At 39.2% G+C, this 24,388-nt stretch overlaps 2 protein-coding genes, 1 long non-coding RNA gene and 1 pseudogene across 5 annotated transcripts; 3 read left to right on the top strand and 1 right to left on the bottom strand.

Moving 5' to 3' along the window:
* The first annotated feature begins 255 nt into the window (after positions 1-255).
* LOC147874753 (uncharacterized) lies at positions 256-6,236 on the top strand. Its single transcript, XM_087343230.1, has 2 exons — positions 256-4,820; positions 5,882-6,236. The coding sequence occupies exon 1, from the start codon at positions 1,402-1,404 to the stop codon at positions 2,233-2,235; it is 834 nt and encodes a 277-aa protein (XP_087199356.1). The 5' UTR covers positions 256-1,401; the 3' UTR covers positions 2,236-4,820; positions 5,882-6,236.
* LOC147874754 (uncharacterized) lies at positions 4,845-10,202 on the bottom strand. 2 transcript variants are annotated; one of them, XM_087343225.1, is made up of 5 exons: positions 10,126-10,202; positions 6,603-7,932; positions 6,385-6,494; positions 6,049-6,192; positions 4,845-5,426 (listed from the first exon to the last, which is right to left on the bottom strand). In XM_087343225.1, exons 2-5 carry the CDS (start codon positions 7,681-7,683, stop codon positions 5,205-5,207), a joined length of 1,557 nt encoding a protein of 518 aa, XP_087199351.1. In that variant the 5' UTR covers positions 7,684-7,932; positions 10,126-10,202; the 3' UTR covers positions 4,845-5,204. The 2 variants fall into 2 exon arrangements, with proteins under 2 accessions (XP_087199351.1, XP_087199350.1); XM_087343224.1 differs by lacking the exon at positions 10,126-10,202 and adding an exon at positions 8,146-8,447.
* Positions 8,356-22,944, top strand: LOC147874755 (uncharacterized). Its single transcript, XR_015533712.1, has 3 exons — positions 8,356-8,497; positions 8,607-8,745; positions 22,686-22,944. It is a non-coding gene; the product is annotated as an uncharacterized LOC147874755 (long non-coding RNA).
* On the top strand, positions 11,240-16,730 carry LOC147874756 (putative citrate synthase 2, mitochondrial pseudogene; annotated as a pseudogene). The gene is made up of 3 exons (XR_015533703.1): positions 11,240-11,243; positions 11,339-12,418; positions 14,094-16,730. The product of XR_015533703.1 is annotated as a putative citrate synthase 2, mitochondrial pseudogene (transcript).
* Positions 22,945-24,388: the final 1,444 nt, after the last annotated feature.

The following is a 24,388-nucleotide window of genomic DNA, read 5'->3' on the forward strand; positions in this document are numbered from 1 at the left end:
ATACAATTGAAAAATAATGAGAATACTTGACTACACTATATTTCGATTCGCAGATTTCAAATTCGTCTGTAATACACACAATATGTATACCTGTAACAAATTTAATTTCAAAAATCATGCTTTTATGTTTATTTCCCTCATACAATGTGACCAACGTATAAGATGTAAACGTCGTTACCAGTGCAGGTACCTTACGTGTTTAGAGAGTATGACCAGGGGTCACCTTATACCGTATTACAGCCTTTGCCTATTTGCTTGTTGCAGTTTATACAGCGTTCAGCGCTAAAATAATTTATACATCACTTAAAAAAGGAGTAAAGCTGTCCCTCTCTGTGCCATGTAGGCGCTTTAGCAAAATGTGAATCTCTTAATACTTTTCTGCCACCTACGAAAGTACAGAAAATCGATACTGTGGGTACTGGGTGAGTGTACAGCTGAAACAATGAAATTATTCCAGATGACCACTGCAAATACAAGTTAAATTCAGCGGGACGCAGTAGCTAATAAACATACCTACACATTACGAAATATTGTTATACAATGATTATTTTACCACAATGCAAGAATATTGGTGTTTAATTACTCTGACAACAGAAGAGATGCCAAGATAAAATTTCACCAATGTTTACAAAAGTATCTATTTGATGTATGAGAAATATCAATAAGTATGCACAATTCCCCATACTAAACAGTCAAGTCTTACTTAAAGAATATATATCACTCTATAATATCATAACCAAGATTTTGGTGCTATATTCACATTAGCAGATTATGTACAGAAATGAGTAATTTGTCAACTTCTGATTGAACTTATTTCATCTTAAATAGAATCTTTGAATTTATTCTGTATAGAGCATCTAAAGTAACTAAAACTAGTCGTGTCAGACACAACACTCCAAAATCAGCTTCACTGCTGCATCAACTGAAGAGGTTATGCAGCATCAATGAAAGACTGCCAATTCTTAAAAAATGGTTCTTTGCATTAAACAGCAACTGCATGTGGCACATTATTGGGCTGAGGAAGAGAAAAAATGATAACTAGTGCTAGGGAAGGATTCAAGTCAGATACCTGTCATATATGAAGCAGATGCCATGTAATACAAAGATCAGCTCTTAACAGTGAAGGAAACCACTCCTAGATTGTAAAATATCCCAGCGAAACAATGGTTGACAACTACTGCTTATAGATGAGAACTTGAATTCCATTTTTATTGGGTTTGAGTTTTTAATGCCACCAATATGTATCTAAGTATAGCAAATTTAATTAATTAATAAAATTACAAAGAGTAGGTAGTGTATTCCAGACTCCATTTTGGAGTACACATATTGTCAAAATACATTCCTTGCAACTTTCAATATTTCACCAGCCTTGATGATCATCACTATTGCAGATACAAAACTATGTACATATTGACAGAGACAATGACTGCAGACCCAATAGAGCTCCCAGGGAAATACTCAGCACACACTCTAGCACAACAGAGAAACGAGGGAACACCCTACGGGGGAATATCTTGCTATACCGATCTTAAGTTAGGCCAGGTGACCCTCAGACACAGCAATGATAACTATACCTTAGTTAAAACAGACACTGTAAACATCCTAGTCATGTACTTGAAACCCCATACAGACATAGAAACAATAATAGCAACAATAATGAGTGCAACATCACTAATACATCCTGAAGGTCCAGTAATAATAGCAGGAGATTTCAACTGCCGAATAGATAAGACCACACAAAGGAGCAAACTGCTAGTCGAAGCTCTCGAAGAAGAAGGCTTTAGGCTAATAGGCAATGCAGAGCAAAAGACATATCTCGCACCCAATGGAAGCAGCACAATAGACATCATACTCTGCAGAGGAAACAACATGCGTGTAAGACAAAAAACAGTGGACTACTCGTCTAGCCTAGCGCCACTCAGAAAATACGTCCCAGTCATCGCCACCTTCGACATGCAGACTAATGCAATGTCAGTCCATCAGAAAAGAGCAACAAAAGCATCGAGAAAGCTTGATTTGCAAGTCCTAGCAGAAGCAAGAGAGGAATTGGAGTCAATTCAATTAGCCATACAGAGCAGTGTTACAAAAGCAACTCAACAGATACAACAGCTACTCCAATCCGCAATAATCCCTGTCAAGCAAAGCCATGCTTCGATGTGCACTGTTACAGAAAAAGACAGATTACTCTACAAGCCTTACACCAAGCAAAACTGTCAGGACTCTCCCAAGACTTAGCAACATACTTGATGGCAAGGAACCAGTACAAAATCCTTCTTAAGGATGAAAGGAACACTTATATGGAAAATGAAGGACTGAAACTAGCAGCAGCAGCAGCAGCCATGACTGACCCTTTCGTGGCGCTGAGATAAAGGAAAGTACCAGATGGAGACTTGGCAAACACATTTTACAGACATTCTGAACCTTACTGGAGAAAATCGCCCATATGCAACAAACTTAATAGTCTCCTGCCCGCTACTCATAGAAACTTGGGAAGGCCTCTTCAACCAGTGCCTGAAACTTGGTGATCTGCCAGATCCCTGGAGAGTGTCAAATATCAAAATGCTAAATGACATCAAGAAGGCTCTCCGAACCCCAAAACAGAAGTACTACACAATTTTCATTGACTACACAAAAGCCTTTGACAGTGTGAACAGACAGATACTCGCTGGAAAAGATAGGACTGGATAAAAGCACATCCATCCTAATCCACAACATCCTGACCCATCACCTGACCAGAATCGACGACACCACAACGACATCAAAAGAAATCGTACAAACCAGAGGGGTATTACAAGGGGATCCACTAGGCCCACTCTTATTCAACATCCATACGGCCGGCATCAGGAAAGTATGTCTACCCACAACGTCGCTATATACCTATGCTGACGATATGGACCTAGGCTCGACGAATAAAAGTGACTTGCAGGAAACATGCAAGCGACTAGTAACCTGGGCGCAACAAAACAGGTTCCAAATCAACCAAGAAAAGACGGTACAGATGGTATTCAGGAGAGGAGGCATGTAAGTCATGTGTGTGTTGAGCGCCTGGTTAATACATGTGTTGCATGTTCGGGTATGCCATATGCTGTGTCAATCGAAAGAAGTTTTTACGGAATTTGTTGTGATATTAAATGTCACCAGTTACGTTCCTTATAAACATTTGTTGCTACATTCGTATTGAGCATTTAGAGACAAAACTCATCAAAGTAAAACCTGCAAACGCGGTTTCTTCCTCCAAGAACACACATAACATCACCATTACAGAAGGTTTTAAAATGCTAATATATTATGTTATTAAACATGTGAAAGTTCAAGGAAAAAACAATGAACAACCTATACGGAGAGTGAAGCAGAATAAAACAATGATTACACGTGAATTTGTACCAACTGTCGAACATTTGAAACTGGAGAATGTCAATGGATCAGACTGCTTTTTGATTTCCTCAATAAACATGTTGCATTCAGCTGCTACGTTAGTCGAAAGTCGAAAGAAATGATATTCAATGTCAACAACGGCGACAACTATGGTGCACAATTGATCTCCGAGATTGTACCATATACAAACAGCCTCTAAATATACATAATGTCCTTTCAATACGACAAAACCTTAACCCACATTTGAGAATAGGTTTCCAAAGTGTGTCCGAAACGATCTACAACATTTTCGAATAGAGACGCAAAACCTGTTTGAAAACCACACGGCGGATACAAAGACATTTACAAATGGTCATCAATGTCACAAACGTTATAGAATCCAAACATTGGTAATGAACATACCACAGACGAATGCGACAAATTTCAAAGACTTATTGAAATATCAAACACAAACAGATGTGTACGGAATGTCAACAACCCTACGTATGTGGAACGAACGAAATTGTTGTTGGTGACCGTCAAAGGACATGATTTTGGAAATAAATAATTGACTCAAAATGGACTACGCACATTTGAAATGAGAATGAGACAAATTGCGAAGTGCGGTCGAATTTGTAGACATTAACGGTACTGCAAACGACGGACATTTTAAAGCATGGCGACGTTATAACGATGAACGGCTTATCTTCGACGATAATCACATTACGAAATCTAGAAAATCTATCGACAAATGTAAAAGTGTCACATATTTACTATTTGAAATCACACAATAAAAAATTTTACGTCATTTGTTTACTCTGCATTCGTTATTACCCATAGCATTTTCACAGAATAATACGTCTTTATAGAACCATACATCGAAGATGCCAAGGGTGGAGTTGGACGTAGAAAGTGGACTGACCAAGAACAGTTGGCCTATGAACAGCGACGTAAAGAACTAAAACATCAGACTTATTTAACATATAAGGAAAAGCGAAAGAAGACTTACATTGATAGACGAGGCCATATTAAGAACACACGCAGAAAAACTTATTCAGCAAGAACAGAAGAGCGAAAGAAAAACACTGTCAAACGAAGTATTAAATATCAACAGAAACCGATAGACGAAAAAGCGAAATTATCAACAAAGTTCGACAAGGACTCTAGAGAAAGCGCTCCAAAAGGAGCGCGTTGCTCTAGTATATTACTAATAAATAGCTTCTCCGACCTACATCTTACATTGGAAATGGAGAACAACCATAACAGTGTCCTAAATCAAATACTTATCTTTACTAGAGACAGCAAAGATCTGCTTGTTGCAATATGTATCACTGAATAAGAAAAACAAAATGTAAAAAAAAAACTATTGGTTTTAATTTGCAGTGTAACAACAGTATTCTCTAGACATGGAGTGACAGATAAATCTTTTGGAAACTCCTGAGGTTGTAGGAAAAAAGATACTTGAGGTAAGCACTGTGAAAATATACCCATATAATAAAATGTTTTATTTTTGTTGTGAAAAGTCAAGAAAATCTCAGTTTAGTCTCTGTCTTGTTGGTGTCAAAACTAGAGTCCGCTTCTTAAATCTAAGCTCACGCCACTTTCTGCCTCAGTGCAATGGGAACAGTTCAAGATGAAGCAGTGTTTCTTCCGGTTTGCTTTAAACAAATAATTTATGATAATGCAATGTAAGCTTTCACCTGGATATGGTAGAAAACCATCAGTTCATAAAACAATTTCTTTTTGAAATTTGGTATCACAAGTTTAAGGAAACTGGTAATGTTTTAAGATGGAAATTCACTGACAGGTCTGGTGTATGAAAAATGTAAAACATCGCAATCTGAAATTCTTTACACAAGTCTATTATGTATGATATCCAGCATGGTACATAATGGCATTGGGTGACCTGGAAATGTAGGGCTAAGGTGCTGGATTCTTGGGCCATAAATCCAGGGTTTAAGACTGGTTGGAACCAATGTAGACATGCCAGAGCTGTAGTTTATATCCATGAACTTCAGATTGCTACATCTCTGTCTAATTGCTGTACGGCCTGCATTTGTCAGCTTGCAGCCCTGCGGAGGAGATAGTACCCATTAATTAGCACTTGCAACAGCTAACAATCACACTGCTATGTATCAATTATCAAGAGAAGTTTGAAGAAAATTGTAAACATATCATATGACAGTTGCTTGTGTACTGGCCACGATAAACACAATGCCATCACTGAGCAGATTAGAAATGCAAAATTGTAATATTTCACAGTATAACAATTAATTACATATAGTTTTATGATAAACTCCCTCATTTGGAATTCATTGTCACTGCGGACTTTCTATATTCCCAAATAGTAATTAATTTTAAATACTCTATTTTTATATGGTTTTTATTTGGAAGATACTTTTATGGGTAGATTTGTAATGTATCACTGTGAAACTTTAATTTGATAACCCATCATGATCTATCACAGATTCTAATCTTAATATGTTTTATTTATTTTATTTATTATGAATGAAAATACTTTGCTTAGTTTCAGATCTGAAGGACTTCTCTATAAAACATATTTTATTAAAATAATGTGATAATCTGAAGCAATCATGAGGAACCACAGAAATATAATCCTGGGTTCTTGCTTATTAACTTTATCAGCATGTGTTATGTGCCAAGTTAACTTGCTTGATATTAAGTGACATATACCTCCAATCGAAGAAGTTTCAGTCTCGACAAATGATTCACAAGTTCAATAAAGCCACTGTCTGTGATATTGATACAAGAGTTCATTTCAAGGGTTTCAATGCTTGGGTTCTTTGAGGCCAGATCTGAGATGCCTGCATCTGTTACCTGAAATCAAAATGTAAAATGTACAAATAAAAAGTAGAATTGAATATTTTGTAAATGTTCATTTCTAACAATCCCCTTGTTCTTCTGTACAATTTTATTAAAAGCGAAGGACTTGGTGTTTTAGAAGAAAAGGTAAGATATTAAGAAACCCAATGATAAGCAAAACATATTAAATTTCCCGATGAAACTAACCTGCCGACAGGAACTCAGATTTAAATGTCGAAGTTCAAGAAAACTAAAGGCATACTTAAGGCTGACATCTGTGACTTCCCGGCAGCCATACAAATCTAGTTCTTGCAAACCTGAGGGGAAAAATAAATAGATTACAATGAATCAGTTTATCTAATGATATCCTTAAATTATACGATCAAACAGAAGTCTGTATTTAAATATTAACATATTCTGCATACCTTTCAATCTAATAATTGAGAAACCATTTTCAACTTCTTCTCCTCCTGTTCTCAACCCCATCCCTGTGAGTCCAGCATCTGTTACTTTGCGACACAATGTCAGTTTGAGGGATCGAAGCCACACTTGGTGTTGGAAAATGGCCTGAACAGACATGTCTGTCACTGCTTTGGAACAGCATCCAAGGTCAAGATATGTAAGCCTAGGAAGGTTCTCTGCTATAAGACACAAAGTTCTCTCACCGAAGGAGAGTTCAGCAAGATTAAGTTGTTGCAACTGCAGATTTACAGAGGAGCAAAGTCCCCTCTCAATGCCCCCACCTGATACGAGACCACATTTTGACAGGTTTAAATTTACTAATTTCTTGAGATGACACAGTTCTGATACGCCTGTGTTTGTTATGACATAGCAGCCCCCCATATTGAGCGTCAAAAGGTTCTTTAGGTTGTGACAGATAGCTATGAGAGAAGCATCACCAATGCCAGAATAACTTATATCTAATTCAGTGAGACTCTGTTGGTACTCTGTGAGTCTGAGTATGCCTGCATTGTTCAGCTCTTCGCAAAAATTAAGATCTATAGTTTCAAGATGTAGTTCTGGTACTTGTGCAAGTTGTGACAATGCTGCATCATCAATGTCCGTGCTATCAAATCTCAACTTTCTAATCTTCCGTGCCTTTGACACAATGTATTGTAGTATATTAATGAATGTCAGAACACTTTCTGATGCCATTGTGTAGCCAGAGTCTAACACGTCACCAGGGTAATGTTTCTTACACAGCTCAAAATTGAAACAGATCTGACATCCTGTCAATGACAGATCTTCCAAATTTAAAGCAATTGCCATAAATCTATTGAAAAGGGCATCTGACAAATCTGAACTGAAATCAAGTCTTAGCTCTCTAAGTTTGACAAGAGTGTTACTAAGCAGAATAACATCAGATTTCTGCTCCAGAACCCTTCCTGACTTTAAAAGATCAGGACAAGCCCTCACAACGAGTGTTTCTAAATGTGAGCACTTTAATAAAATATGTACAAAGGTCTTTTCTGATATATCACAATTATCGATGCAAAGAGACTGCATTTGTGGACAGAATCTATCCCAAAATTTGGTTAATTTTCTTCCTAGTTCTACATTTTTGAACACAAAATGCAGAAATGTTCCAAGACTATTTTCAAAGACTTGTAGTGGTCTACTGATGTCACGACGCAATACCACTACTTCATTGCTATGCAGTTTGGCGTTTCTTGATGCATAATGCCACAAATGGCACACTTGCGAGGCACTTATTCTGTCTGACAAAGGCAGGAACTCCAGGATGTATATTATAATCTGGAATATAAAACAGTTTAAAATATAACAATGACAACAAGGCAATGAAAAAAATTTGTGTTAGTAGAATGTTTTTAAGAGGTGACCACATAAGCTTCAACTTTTAAAAACGAAAAATTAAAGCACACGTCACAATAAAATATTCAAGATCATACACTATATAATCTTATGCATAACTGAATAGATGCCACTGCAGATGTTGAGAATCCTTACCTCAATGGGAAGTTCAACAAATTCATCGCTATCAGTAATTTCAAGTCCACTTTCACTTGATGACGCCATGTCAGATTGCTGTATATGGCGTGTGATGTTAGTAATTAAACAATTTAAAATGAATACTTTTTCAAGACCTTGAACATGGGCGTTTCCTGCTACCAGCTGATATATGTCATTGCATATTACACACTGTCCACATTTAATGAAAAACCCTGCTGGTGGAAGTCGTTTCTGTTGCGGTGCGGGGGAACAATACTTATCAGCTGGACTAGAGGGCTGCTATTGGTGGGAAGTGCGACACGCCAGAGAGTTATTCTAATATACACAGACTGAAAACTTCAAGCGTGTGGTGAGTCCGTCTGTTCTGTGTTCTGTGAGTGTTCTGATAATATTCTATATTCAATCACAGGTGATTTAAAGATGTTAAGTGTACGTAAACAGGGGAAAACTATTCACAGGGAAGCGCGGGAAATAATATCCGGCGTAGTGAAGCTGTGTCATGAGGAAGCAAGACGGAAAGAGCTGAAATTTCCCTTGACCCACGCAACAGACAGGGCAGCCGAATACACGGGTGCATCTAAGGCTTTAATTAAGAAGGTAAGGCGAGAGTCAAAAGATAGCGACGAGGAGGACACACTGTCACCTTTACACGCCAGGGAAACACCGGCCTAGACCTGCTGATAGGAATGTCACCATTGACTCCTTTGACATGTCAGTGATAAGGCGGACTGTGCAAGAATTTTACGCAACACAGAAGAAAGTACCAAGCTGCCCCAAGCTACTGCCCATAATTAAACAAAAAAATAACTTTCCATGGGGTGTTGATTCTCTACGGAATACTTTACATAACTTAGGGTTTAAGTGGAAGAAATGTCTAAGTAAGCGCAAGATCTTGATTGAAAGGCCGGACATAGTAAACTGGCGAGGGAGGTATTTAGTGAATATTAAGACGCTTCGCAATGAAGGAAGACAAATATTCTACCTAGATGAAAGCTGGGTAGACAGCAATTTAACTTTTAAAAAGTGCTGGCAAAGTACGGAAGTTAAAGGGGTATGCTCTGATGGAAATGCTGGGAAAAGACTGATTATGGTTCACGCTGGGTCGCGTGCTGGCTTCCTTCAAGGTGCAGGACTGATATATAAAGCTGGATCGGCATGGTCAGATGAGCAGTACAAATCTTGAAAAGTGGGTTAGAGAGAAAATGTTACAGAGTTTGCCCCCCCCCCCCCCCGGCCGTTCAGTGGTAGTACTTGATAACGCTCCATACCACAGAGCACAAGCAGATAAGGCCTCATTAAATATTCGGTTCAATCTGAAATGATCTCGTGGTTACAGCGGCACGGAGTTTTCTGTGATCCAGCTATGAGAAAGGGCCAACTGTATGACCTAATACTGACAAGGAAACCAAAGAAAAGATGTCAGTGGAACCACGGTTCCGGAGAATTTGACGTAAATACGTTTATACAGAAAGGAAGTTTATATATTGGCTATATTCTAATTATTTCCTTTATACATGCTTTACAATTGAGTAAAGTTTGATTAAGACTTTGCTTATTTAACTTGAATTAGTTACGCTTAAGATAGTTCTGTGGTAGCTGAATGTAATGTAAAGTAATGTAATGAAATGTAAGGTAATGTAATGTTTCCTAGGTAAATGCTGAGTATGCTTGGTGGGCGCGGAATTCGGGGCACACGTGAAACTTATGGTTACATATTGGTGTCCTATGTCAAATGTCGACAAAATATATCGATAATTTTACCTCACATTTACTCGAGGACACGACATACAAACACACAGACGCACTCCACCGGAAAAATACGGAACCAAATATAAGACGTGCCATCAGCAATGTAATGAAATATAATGTAATGATATGAAATTTAATGCATGAAATGTAATGTAATGTAATGTATTAATCCTTATATAAGATAAGTATCTGTGACATTCTAAAAAAATTTTACCAGCACAATATTACCTAGTCCACGACGCACTTCTTCTACAACCGATTCACAGCTCAGCTCTTACCTCAATAACGAAAGCGGATTGTTGACAGCAGTAATGTAACTCAACAATGCCGAGTAAACAGATGACGTTTCCTAGGTAACATAACAATGAAGTCACGCTTTTTCGTTTTCCTTTTCGTAACACATTTTTGCCGAATGACCCTTCCTTATAGACGTAATTACGTCAAAAAGTAGTCAACTAAAATATATTTCAGTTACAAGGTAGCCAAATGCATGAACAGTAAATTTTGTGCAGTTTCTATTTTGTTTATTACGGCGCTAGATGTGAATAAAAAATATATTACGCTTTAGAGCGTGACTTAAATTGTAAATGTTCACCCTGAAAACTGTGTAAGCTTGGAAACGTTACATGGGAAATGTCAAGGTGCATGCCACTTTGTTCTGTTTGTCTCCAAGAGAGTTTAAAAGCTTAAATAAAACAACGGAAAATAAAAATATAAAGAAATACCTGGAAGCATTAAGACAGGAAACTGAAAGGCAGCCACGATGAAGCACTCTCAAGAAGAAAATGATGTCCAAAGAAGGCAAATGTATACATGATGTGGTGTAGTATCATTCCAACTAACCAACAGGTCCAAATCTCGTTTTTAAATTAATCGTTCTAGTTTAAGCAGAGAAAGTTTCTGATTCTACACACGGGGGAAATAATTTTTCAGACAACAAAAATTATATAGATAAAGTTTTACAGAAATATAATAAGCAATCAGTTACGTCAGTGAAATACGGCGTGTTCTGTTGTGGGCCTTACGGATAAATAACGCCAGATTTAGAGCACGCAGGATTTTCGTTCACGAGGCTTGAGTGAACGAGCAAACAAACACGTCAACCCGCAATTATCGAGTTGGCATATGACGAACAGAGTGCGCAGTATTTACAAACGGGAAATACGACAGTTTCTTACAAACCCATCTTTTGGAACTCAGGGCAAATTTCGGGTTTGTTAATCAAATCCTTATCCTGAAACAGAATTTGCCTTTAGCGCCATTCTTCCCTAGTGCTTGCTATCCGAACTACAGAAAATATCTTTGCCGGGATTCGAAGGAAGGAAACATTTTTCTCTCGCCCATGGGTGATGGGGTCAACAGCGACCGGGCCCCAAAAAATCATCTATAAAATTAATCAAGTATAATAAAAACCTGGCATTTTTAAGCAAGGGCAAATAAGTTCCAAATCAAGCTCAGGTGCAAGCAGTCTCAAAGGAGTGGGCGAAACCTGCAGCACTACCATTACACGTGGCGACACTGTTGTACAACTTCCCTCCCGCCCTGCATCCCATGTCGCAGTTCAGCTGCGCCATTACAGCACTCAGTTCGCCCGGGCATACTCCTCTGGAGTACACAAATCGAAATACTGGGAGTATGTTTACGAAGACGTCATGGATCTAATCGCAAAGCTCCCCGTCGTAGCAGCGACCATCTATCGCAACACGTACCGTCATGGTAAGGGCGCTGGGGTCATCGATGCCAGCAAGGATTGGAGGCAAAACTTCTGTCGGATGCTGGGCTATCACAACCCAGAGTTTACAGAACTCATGAGATTGTACCTCACAATCCACAGCGATCACGAGGGAGGCAATGTGAGTGCCCACACTGTTCACCTCGTGGGCTCGGCGTTGTCGGATCCGTACCTCTCATTTGCAGCCTCGCAGGCCCTCTGCACGGTTTAGCGAATCAGGAGGTGTTAATATTCCTCAAGAAACTGCAGAAAGAGTTGGGAGACAATGCAACAGACGACGCAGTGAAAGAGTTCATCTGCAGAACATTAAAGAGTGGATAGGTTGTTCCAGGCTACGGTCACGCCGTTCTTCGTAAGACAGATCCACGCTTCGCCTGCCAGAGGGAGTTCGCACAGAAACATTTGCCCAACGACCCACTTTTCAGGCTGGTGTCTCAGGTGTACAAAGTGGTTCCTCCCATTCTCATGGAGACAGGCAAAGTCAAGAATCCGTGGCCCAATGTGGACGCTCACTCCGGTGTACTTCTTCTGTATTACGGTCTGAAGGAGATGAACTTGTACACAGTTTTGTTTGGTGTGTCTCGTGCCTTGGGAGTGCTGGCATCTCTGGTATGGGACAGAGCTCTTTGGCCTCCCCATCGAACGGCCCAAGTCACTGTCAACTGAGGAACTCAGGAAACAGCTCAAGGCTTAGAGACTTGCGCAGTGAAAGTGCTCAGAAGAACAAGAGACGCAAGGCATGTTTAGTAGCCGAAATTCTTGATGAAACAGAACTGTAAGAGCCTAATGGTAAGTGTATGTACCACATGATTTAATGATCAGTAGCCCTTCATTATGTATTTGTGGGTTTCGTGTGATTTTCAGGGTAAACTGCGATCATTTTCTTAAACAGCATTAATGGGTTGATCTTTGTAATGGTGAATTCTAACTCTTTCTTTGCGGTAAGGACTGCATTCTTAAATAATATTTAGATGATCTCCGGCTTAAATGGGGAATATATTGCGAAAAATAATTCTAAAACTTTACACTTCTTGATACATCGACTTTGTTAAATGTTTCAGCGGGTTGTGAAGAATTCGTTTTATTTTTATTTTGGATGCGTCGTCGTAATTCATGTACCCAGTAGAATTGTCTGAATAGACATTAATAATTGTTACGTCATGGTTTTGGTCGGCATTTTTGTATTTTAGTATTCTTTGACGTCAACAACCGGATTCTGTTATAGTGAGGAAGGAGCTGACCTGTGAATCGCTTGTGGTAGAAGTGTGTCGTAGCCGAGAACTTTTGGGGGAGGGAAGGGGTGTTTACAGGTTATTTGTTGGGAGGATTGGAGGGAGGAAACAGCTGGAAAGACCTAGGCATAGGATAGGAGGATAACATTAAGATGGATCTTAGGTAGATTAGAATCAGTGGAGCCAACTGGATGCCAGCGGGCACAGAATAGAGTTCGATGACGGGCTCTTGTGAACACGTTGATTAACCTTCGGGTTGTATAAGGAAAGTGGTATATTCTTTGACCAGCCGATTACCAGTCGGCGTTACGAAGGACATCCTGCACCTTACAGTGTACGTGTAATATCGACCTAATCTACGCAAGCAGTGACATTCTGTGTGACTGCTCCCAACTGTAATTCTCACGTTCATTTGACCAATGTAATTACATTCTGTCCTTGTAACGTGTATGAACGGCTAACATGGTAAGCCGGAAATTCATCAATTGCGTCGTGTCTTAAGCTCTTTTAACTCGGCAGAGAGACACGAATTCGAAATATGAAAATGTCGCAGCCTCCTTTTTCCAAAATTATTTCTTAACTAAGGGTCTGGTTCTGTAACAAATGTCACACAAATTCTAGAGAATATTTTTGAAGTAAAATGTTTTGAAAATCAGTACATCAGAATAGTAAAATCTAAGGCTTTGTATATTACATTGATACTTTGTACTTAGTGTCTGCTAAATTTAAATTTAACCTGATGTGAGTAATGAAAAACGCCCTGTATGACTTAATATTGTCTATATCAGGCACATTTAGATCTCTGTGAAGTTGTTTAATGATTACTATATTCGTATTTGATCTCAATTTACATTTTTACAATGAAGAAAGAAACTCGCGTTATGGAGCCAATCAAATTTCTCGTCTTTTACGAAACCTCAAGTTTCATTTCCGTGTTTGCAAGACCCAGCCTTTAAACCATGTCCTCAAGAAGATGAAGTCAGTTTACTCTATTATTCTACATTTCCTATAGGTCCATTTTTATATTATCATCCCACCAACAATTAGGACTCTTCCTTTCAGGATTTCCAATTAAAATGTTGCACATCTTGTCTCTGCAAAGCGTACTACGTGGCCTGCTCATCTCATCACCCATGATCTGATCGACCTAATTTTTATTATTTAGTGAATAAAACCATAAAACTCAATATTAGGCACTTTTCTCCATTCTCGTGTTATTTACTCTTTCGCAGGACCAAATATTCTACTGAGTGCCGTGTTCCCTCAGTCACTCTCACGTGTCAGTCTGAAGAAAAAACATCTTGCAGCAATGGACAATTTTACAGGAGATGGAGTTAGACCAACATGGCCGCTGTTCCCAGCATGGCGGCAGCTGCACATGCACCGAAGCATTGCTCTCTCTGAATGAGTTGAGACAGAAGAACCGACTATGTGTGTTTGTCGTAGATGTTGGAAGACGATGGCGCTTTTTTGTCCACAGAGTGACTTTGTCGACGGAGACTTAAATATTAAATTAAATTTTCAAGAAAGCGACGAATTTGCCCATGTCACTGATGAAGACTGGGACTTGATGTAACATCCGAAACGAAAAATAAGGAGAAATAATGTTTGCGTCAAAGAAGTGTAACCGTCCTTTCACTCCAAACTCTCCATCACGACGCCCGGCTGGTTACAAGGGGTTTTGTGTTGGGTTTCGTTTTGGTAGCTCAGGGCATGGACTCTTGCCTTCAAGGAATATACGGGTTGGTGAAGAGGGGTTTCGGGATCAACTTGCGAGGCAGTGGAATAAGAGGGGATGTCGTTCAGTTATAAATTGTGTATTCGTTCACTTTCATCAGGCACGTTTATTAATTTCGTACTTTCCCTCGCCGAGTGCAGGACTACTCGCCGCCGAGACTAAAGCGTAAGTGAGTTTTTGGAAGCCCCTTGCTGGACGCACACCGCGTTCAGCAAGACTCCCCCAAGACTTTTGAATCTCAAGAGATTGTTCTCATTGGCTGAGTGGTTTATCACCCATATCTTACAAATTTGCCGCCGATAGCTTATTTTAAACTCATTGGTGGTTAGTGACGTGATTTATCCTAAGTCTTCTAACGGCTAAAACACATCTGGAAGAGCTTACTCATCCCACCAAGTCGAGCCACCGATCATAAAATCACCCATTCATACAGTCACGTAGCTGGCGCCAGGCAGTCGCCCGGTGGAACAAACAAGTCTCCCAAGATGTGGCCCGAACTAGTGATACTAACCGTCAACTCAGGAAAATTCAATACAATTTGATTATAAATTCCGATTAAGGAAGGCGCTACCGAAACAAAACTAACTTAGGCCCCTTTCCTTGAGTATAAACTGGAGTAATCGCCAAAAGTCCAGTCTAAGTCCATCTCCGGTCCGCCTGCTCGAGAATCGAACTCAGAGTGGGCTGTCACAGAAGGGAATATTATTTCCCCTCGTTATTCTCTGCTCAAGAAGTCTTATCGAAACTAAGTTATTTTAAAAACGCTTCGTTTTATCCAAAATGTTATTATCCATCAACACTCAGCAGCTTCAACTGTCCCTTTTTCTCCAACACTAGGAGTCGCCCAGCTCGGATGCAGGCTTTTGCATAAAATTCTTCAATTATATATATTTAATAATTCTTACACAGATGTTTGTGTACTGTTATTACAGAGCAAGTTTAAATTAATTATACTACACACTGATCATGAGCCGGCGTAGCTCAGTCGGTATAGTGACTGGCTACGGACTGGGCGACCGGGGTTCGATCCCCGACGGAGGCAGAGGATTTTTCCTCTAGCCTCTGCGTCCAGATCGGCTCTGGGGCCCACCCAGCCTCCTATCCAACGGGTACCGGGGTCCTTTCCCTGGGGTAAAGCCGGCGTGATGCTGACCACTCCCCCCATCTAGTGCCGAGGTCAAGAATGTGTAGGAGCTATAGCTTCACTCCCCCCCAAGCGCCTAAATGGCGTATAGTGGGACAGCTTTACTTTTTACACACTGATCCTCAAGTTTGAGGTTATTTGTGTAATACTCTTGGAAGTGCCTGAGGTACAGTTGTTAATCGGCTTCCTTGGATGTTGTGTAATACGTTTGGGGTTGTTCAGGATTCGCGGATAAGTTGAAATAACTAGGTATTCCAATTGTAGAAGATAGTCAGTTCGTATTTTCTAATAAGAAGTGTTTAATTCAAAACTCAAGACAAGAATAAAGGTGTACGGTAAAGCCGAACAGCAGGTTACACGAAGTTGAAGTTATGACCTCTTGACCACCTTCTGATGCTGTGCCTTGGGGTCACAAGCTTATATAGAACATCAAAGGAGATGGGTGAACAGTCAGGTCAAGAGGTATGTCATTCTACTCAAACGCAACAAAAAATGTACCACCCCTAAAAGCTACATGGATCAGACACACACAATTGAAGGCGCCTCATTGCGTCTGCTTAGTCTCGCTGCGGGGGACCAGAACCTGCCCCTGAAGACACAGCTGCAAGTTACATGGACCACACACACACAATTGAAGGCGCCTCATTGCGTCTGCTTAGTCTCGCTGCGGGGGACCAGAACCTATGTTACAGTTGGAAATATTAGTTCCAATAAAGATTGCGTTAGGATCTAACTTCTGACACAAATACGTACTTACAGGAAAATAGATGTGAGCAAAGTGTTCCATTAAGGAAAGAATGACAGAGTTTTAAATAACGCATTACGATTTCTGACACCTGTCTCTGGCACGCATTAACTTTTCATGCTTTCAAGTACTCACAGTCCACATCTGACAGTGATTGGTGTTTTAGATAACGTAACGACAAATTCCGAACGATTATTTCCACAATTGTTAAGTGCAAATTAGAATATATAATTCCTATATTATCAGCTTTATTTTAGGCCTTCTTTAACAAATGGGCAATATACTATGGACCTACAGTGACACGATATTAATTTAGCACGTTTCATTACACTTGAAGATGGCTGTATAATGGTTTCTTGCGCCGTTTAGTCTCGTAAAAGTTTACTGACGTTTCAGAGGTCGTTGCTTCCTATACGACAGCTTACAAGAACACAGAAATCGGCATTAAAATTTCAGACATTAAAATATCCAATCCAGTCCTGTTATATATATTTATTTATTTAGTGTTCTGTCTGACGACAGGTCCATAAGAACAGGATCCTTCCATCCTTTTCTCGGACTGGGACCTGTTCATATACGTTCTTGGCAGATGATCCAGAAGTGGTTTGCCATTGCCTTCTTCTGTGTGTGAATGGAATAATTGTTGGGATGCCACGGAGAAACCGGGGAAGCTCCCGGAGGAAAACTCCGTGTTGCCTAGACCACGGCCTTGCCCAACACAAGTTATAAATTCGGGCACCGCCGGGAATCGAACCCGAGACCCCAGGATTACAAGGCCAGCGTTCTAACCGCTAGACCACCGTGACGGCCGTTATATATATATATATATATATATATATATATATAAAAAATAATATGTCTGTGGAAAATGACGAACCCCAAGGAAATCAAAATGGCGAAGGACACGCAGGTAAGATGCTGATGATCATGTACCACGTGCACCCACAGAGGATGACCTACAGGTTTAAATTGTAAATTACAGGCGTACAGCCTTCAAACATCGGAAAGTAAAACCAAAGCAATGGAATTACAAGCAAACCACTGGAGAAGAGTTAAAATCGTGATAAATAATAAATAATAGAAGAAGTATCTTCATTTATTTGCTTCGGAATGAAATATCTTATAAATTAAATCCGGACCTGAAAACTAGATTGTGCAAATACAATAAATTTAATGGGGTGATATAAAGACGTTTCAGGAACAAAATTAATATAGATACTTTGTTCAGATCGCACAATTTTCTACCTAAAGCGACAGTACAATTTGCCAGCGAAACATGGATCTTAAGAACGGAAGACAAAAGACGATCAGAATCTTCGCACGTGAGATTTCTCAGACCCTGTAATAGGAGTTACCCGAAGGGATAGAGGAAATAAAGAACCAAATAAGACCACGGATATTGTAAGTGACGTAACAACTTGAGACGACGGTGAAAAAACAGATGCCCTAAGAAGGCACTTACATATAAACGAATAGGAGCGAGGGACATAGGAAGACCAAGAAGTCGACGGAAGGGCCAGTTTCAACGTTCCTAACTCGGAACGGGTTTGATAGCACCCGATGCATGTCAAGAAAGAAGAAAAAGAAGAATGATTCTTGTCCACCATCATCATAATTTCGGATGTGCATAACCTACGCATCAACGCTGTATAGTTCGAGCTGCAGAAAAGACGTCATTGAATAAATTATAAATAAATAACCTATGCAGTTGAATAAGCATTATTACATAAACTAAGAAGGACGTATGCTTCACCTACTGACACAATAAGTAAATGTTTGTAGGTTCAAGTCGAGTGATGAGGTGAAGTAATTAATTACTAGATGTACATTTCAGCATTACCTAATAAGTACCAAGGGCGTATTAATTTTTTTAAATGTTACTTGCACGTACTAAAATGTAAAAGAACCTTAAGGGAAGGGACATCTGGGGAGACCTAGACGTAGATGGGAGGATAATATTAAGCGGGATCTAGTTGAAGGAGATTGGATTTTGTTGGCCCAGGACAGGGACCGGTGGAGGGCTTTGGTTTATTAGGTGATGAACCTTCTGGTTCACTAAGCCATCTAGTTAGTTATTTATACTAAAATGTGTTATATGCAGATGATGTAATATCAGTCAGAAATAGGGGGGGCACTGAAATCTGCTTTGTTACAACAGCCAGGAGGTTGGGACTAGAAATCAGTCAAGCCAAATCCAAATAAATGGTAACGGAAAGAAACAAAAGGGATAAGAACTTCTCCTTATAGCAGATAACCTTTTGAAGCAGTTGAGAGTTTTAACTATCTGGCCTCAGTAATGACAGATAATAATAATGTTGAAACAGACATAACTAATAGAATTAAGTCAGCCAATAGATGTTACGCGGCTCTATTTACACTCCTTAAAAGCAAAAATATAAGTAGAAGGGCCAAACTGAGAATGTACAAAACTATTATGAGACCTATAATAATGTATGGAAGTGAAGCATGGGTCCTAACGAAAACAACAGAAAGGAGGATTAATGTATGGGAGAGAAAATGTTGCGAAAGATATTTGGGCCAGTGGAGGAAGGAGACGAATGGAGAATAAGAACGAATGCACAAAGAACCAGGTCTGGTTGCTATTATTAAGATAGGCATACTGAGATGGCTGGGACATGTTCAACGGAAGACTGGTGGAAGGTACCCAAAAAAGGCGCTAAATGGTCAGCCAGGTGGAAGGAGGATGACGGGACGACCACGTATGAGATGGCTAGATGATGCGGGGGAAGATCTGAGAACCATTGGAGTAAGAAGATGGCGAAGGAAGGCAGAGTCAAGGGATGATTGGAAGACTCTGATAAGGGAGGCGAAGGTCCTCACAGGACCATAGAGCCACGGAGGAAGGAAGGAAAATGTATTATCTTAAAGATAAAACTCTAATGCAGACTTCAATAAATTTAAGTATGTTTCTCTTTAATGGCTGCTGAGCCATTCGTGAGGCCCTGGCTGACATTGATTAGCGAGGACCCTTAAGAAGAAAATACACGAAAGGCATTTTTAGTGTTCTCAAGCATTCTAGCTAATACTGACACCCGATTCACGCAAGCCTCCCTTTCTAGCCGTAAAACCTTAACACGGGTAATTATTGAATTAACAGCAGAGTTTAAATTGTGACAATGTGATCAAACAGTACACAGTCCGCCATCAACAACAGCATTTCATGGAAGGCATTTAAAAATTGCTTATTCACCTCAGGCTTTTATCAAAAATAATGGCGCAAGGCTCTGGGCGCCCCTCCCTCGATGTTTCCATCATTTTTCTTGCATTGTTTACTATTAACTTTAATCAACGGTCACAACAATTCCAGTAACGCGCGCAGTTGCGAATAAAACAGTGCAACAGAAAACAGCATTGCTGCTTTAAAAACAGGAATTAAATTGTTCTCGTTTCCGGTATTACATCGATAAACAAATATTAGTGACGAAAAATGGCAGGATTCGTGTTGGTGAAATGTTTCTGCTTGCAAGAAAAATTGTTTGTGGCTTCAAATGTATTTTTGGGCAACTACCAAGCGAAATGATCGCGGACAGCAGTGACGGAAACAAACACGAAAAATTGTTGCAGCCAGACGGAATTTGTACTGACCGGGTTAGTTTCTTTTTGCACTATAAACATACCAGAAAAGGAAGAATCCATGCCGCAAAACATGTACGTAGTTCCACATGTTTCGAAACTTTGTAACCTGAAAGTCCGTAGACAACAACACTTAATATATTATGATTATTACATTATAAGTTTCAATTATTCACAGAAGACGCAAAAACAGATGCGTCTGTTTTCAGCACATTAAAATGGAGGCATTTGTAATCTAGTTTACGTGTTTTCTGCAGTGGCCATTAAAATGCGTAAGTATGCGTTTTAAATGTTCCTTTTTTCTTGACTGATTCATTCGTGCGTCGGAAACATATTAGCATAGGCACAAACGACTTCAACGTATTACACACTGATAATTAAATGCAATATACAGCATACAACATGTTGAAATACTTCCTTACCTGTTAATTTGAAAGAAGGATTATTCACAACAGAAACGAAATAAGGTATAGATCTTTTGTAAAATGAAATTCAAAGTACCAGACAAATTTTTCATAGACATCTGTTCCTACACGTTCCTTAGCCGCTCGTAATTCTTTTCGGAAGCATCCTCGCGACTCTGTTTGTTTCTGCGTGTAAAACAGACTCACGATTTGAATATGTATAAATACTTTTGCAAAACGTTAATAATCGTCTTAATACTTATTACTTAAATTCTTATCACAGCAGTAATATTTCCCTGCTGTGGACACGAAGATTACATCAACCTGAGATATTACACCGCGAACTCATCGCTCTGAAATAAACACCTCTGAAATGTCGCTAAACTTCTACGTGACTACACGACGCAGTACCCCAGAAGACTGTCATCTTCACTCTTGCTACAATGCTCCTTTGACTTGGTATTTTTATAGCTGAATATTGTTTTTGAACTTCAATAACGTCTCTCTAAAATTCCTTCCACATGAAATGCATGTCTATTTTCGGTCATATATGATACCCGGCCACGAAGTCTTCTTCCTCGGGGTTCGTATAGCTCACCAGGTGTACCAGAATAACTAGCTGTACGACGTCATCCTCCGACATTTTTTAATTATCGATTGGTAACAGAACGAGACGTAAACTGACTGGCAGATCGGGTTTCAGATAACAAGAGGTCATTTTTGACACAGCCTGACATTGTCAGCGCAACTCTTGAATCTAGATTTATGCATTGCTAAAGAGACAAAGCTGTTATGACCAAGATAGTCCACACAGAGGCAAATTACTCCTGCAAAAACATTAATCTTTGTCTCAAGTCGGATCTTTGCTACACACCAGTAAGTATGGATGTTATCATGTTTGAAGATTTCTGTCTTCTGGGGTGTTGCGCTGTGTTTATCGTTTCAGAGGTCACAAACAGCTTTTACCGATTCATCGATCTCTTTGGAGCAAATTCGCGTTAACGAAACATATGAATTGCAGAGATGACTGTATTTATAATTTTTATTCAAAATCAGCGATGTAAGAATTACGATTTAGTATAAGAAGCAGAACGAGAAACATTGTAAAACGTTATAAATAATATTAAAATACATTTTTTCCACTTTTTGACTTTCTAGTTTCAAAATCGGCGTTATTCTGAATTGACCCAAATTGGACCGGCGCAAATCGAGGGCTACCTGTCATAGTATAAATAGTACATTTTTAAAATATGCATTATATATTTTAATTTTACATTTTTTCTACGTCTGTATTCCACAAAAATCTCTTAGTTAATTGATAAAATGTTGAAGACTTTCCAATTCTTTCGTTTATTTTAATTTTGGATCTTGGCATTTTTCTCCATTACACTTCTGAGGTAGACAAATTTCTAAATATTCATTTATCTCTTTTCCATTTATTTTGATCACTGCATTTCCCCCTCAATTTGTCGAGAGCATCAAACTTTGCTGTCTTCTGTAACTTTACTTTAAGTACATAATCCTTACTTAATCTTCCCCAGTTTTGTCAAGTTGCTACACATGTGATATTCCCTGCACATATAAAATATTCAAAATTTGCTTTTAAATTGAGAGAAGCAGATCGAGATAGCTTTCACATGTTAAAAGAATGTAAGAGCAGAGTATGCCAAATGAAGTGAAAGAAGACCCAGAGGCAGATCATGCACGTGACGGGGAGACCAAGCTGGAGTGAACAAGAGCAGATAAAGGTGGTTCAAATGCACGAATGAGAAGAGGTAGTTGGAGACTTCTACGCAGAAGTCAAACCACAAATGTCTAAGCAACTTGAGGAAGGAATATTATTTAAAGATGCTGTCAATAGCTCTCGTTTTGTCGTGCTGAATGACTGGCATGTTACTTCTCACCGCCCTCATGATGGGAACAGACTTATTTGTGTCAGAAGTTAGATCCTAACGACAATCTTTATTGGATCTGTAATTACCAACTAACCTCAAACTTGAGGACCAGTGTGTAGTATAATTAATTTAACTTGCTCTGTAATAACAGTATACAAACATCTGTGTAAGAATTATTAAATAATTGAAGCATTTTATGCAAAATGACGCAGTTTCATTACATAAACCTTTAAAAAAGTAAATGTGCAAAAATCTAATTACACCTAATCTAAGTGACTCGATTTACATACTTTCTTGCTCCCAGATTGTCCCAGGCGGTGTGCAGTTGCAGCATTCCGCTTAAGTACAGGCCAAGCGCCTCCACCGGATTGGCATCTGCACCGAACCATCCTGTGTTATGTGTAACCAAGCAGAGGAAATGGACGGTCACCACCTACAACACTGCCCAGCTTTGAAGAGCAGCATATTTTATGATCGCTACTGGGAAGAAAGATGTGTTATGGGTCAAAGATGAAATTCTATGTACCTGCCATTTGACATCAATAAATAAATAAATAAACATACTTTTTATATCCAAACATCTGGGGGAATTCTTAGTTCAAACAGGAATAAAAAATATATTTATCTCTCAGTTTATTTTATACTGGAAGATAGGTTTATGGCAACATAATGTGTTTGTAGCTCTTCCCATAACAAAAGGTGAACAAATTAACGTATTTTAATTGAACTTTGTATGGACATTGTGTTATATCATGGGAGATGCAGAAAACAAACAGTATAAATTAAATCTCCTAATTCAAATTATAACATACACAAACAGGGACAAAGTAAAACATGGAGTTATTCAAAGTTGGTCCTCTTCTTTTCCTCTTACATATCAGTTATTTACCCCAACCATCAATTCTCAATCGAATCTAAGGGATTAAGAATATATTTTAAAACTCTGACTATGAGATTTGGTTGCTTAGCTAACTGGACAATTTTGAGCTAACTTTTATCATAGAATTTGCCTCAGTGATCTAAAGAGAAACATCACAGTCAAACGGCTCTCGAGGTAAAGTTAGTTGTGCAATCTTCTGGCAATTATTTGTCTGGCTACATTCATTCTTGCCAAAAAATTCAGAAACATGTACTTTATTAAGACTTTTAAGCCCTGAGTTCAATCATGATAGATAGAAAAATAAAGAATTTGAGGTGAGGTATTTTTTACGCCGAGGAAAAATTCCATATTCCCTAAGCCTAAAGTTAAAACACAAAGAAACATGAATTAATCAGCAATCAGTACAATGTATGAAGTTTGAGATTATGTCATCTGTGTTGTCGATGTTGGTGTTTTTGATTGCAACGGCTTGTGAATTTATAGGTAGATACCAGCGTTTAAAAATTTTCATGACGAAAGTGTTTCTCCAAAAAGTTAGTGTCTGCCTATAAATTCACAGAGCGTTACAATGCAAAAGACCAGCATCGACAATGAATAAATATTTGCTTGAGTTGCTGGCCTCGACTTTTCGTCACATGCTACGCTTGCGCAAAGGACTGGTTTCGGTCGTATGAGATGGACCCGTCGGAAGCACGCGCTAGAGGGGTGTCAGCTTCAGTTGGTGTGAAGCTCTAGCTGTGTTTAGTTCGGTGCGTCACCGCGACCCGCACTACTACTTAACTCTCCCCTCTCTTTTTTTATACACATCGCGCATTTAGGTGCCACGACTACTCGCGCGACCTCTACATAACTTCATTAATACTTTGATTTCTGGCATTGTTATCCTGTTCCAATTCTTCACTGGAGTAGAAAGATGTCCAGCCTTACTCGCGATAAACTTCTGGGCATACCGATTTGACTCTACCACCATGAGTGAAAGGATAAAATCAGTGAAGAACAAAAAAATGATATGGGAGGAGAATGTGTTTAAGTCCAGCCAATTCTTGGAATTGGGAAGGGATGGAAAGAGGTTGCTCAGGTGACAGAATCTCCCTGTAGTCGTCATCATTCATGTCATCCTCTTCACT

Source organism: Zootermopsis nevadensis, unplaced genomic scaffold (genome assembly GCF_977971745.1).
Source record: "Zootermopsis nevadensis isolate Lab colony 2312 unplaced genomic scaffold, Znev_1.0 Znev_ptg000005l, whole genome shotgun sequence".
NCBI lineage: Eukaryota > Metazoa > Arthropoda > Insecta > Blattodea > Termopsidae > Zootermopsis > Zootermopsis nevadensis.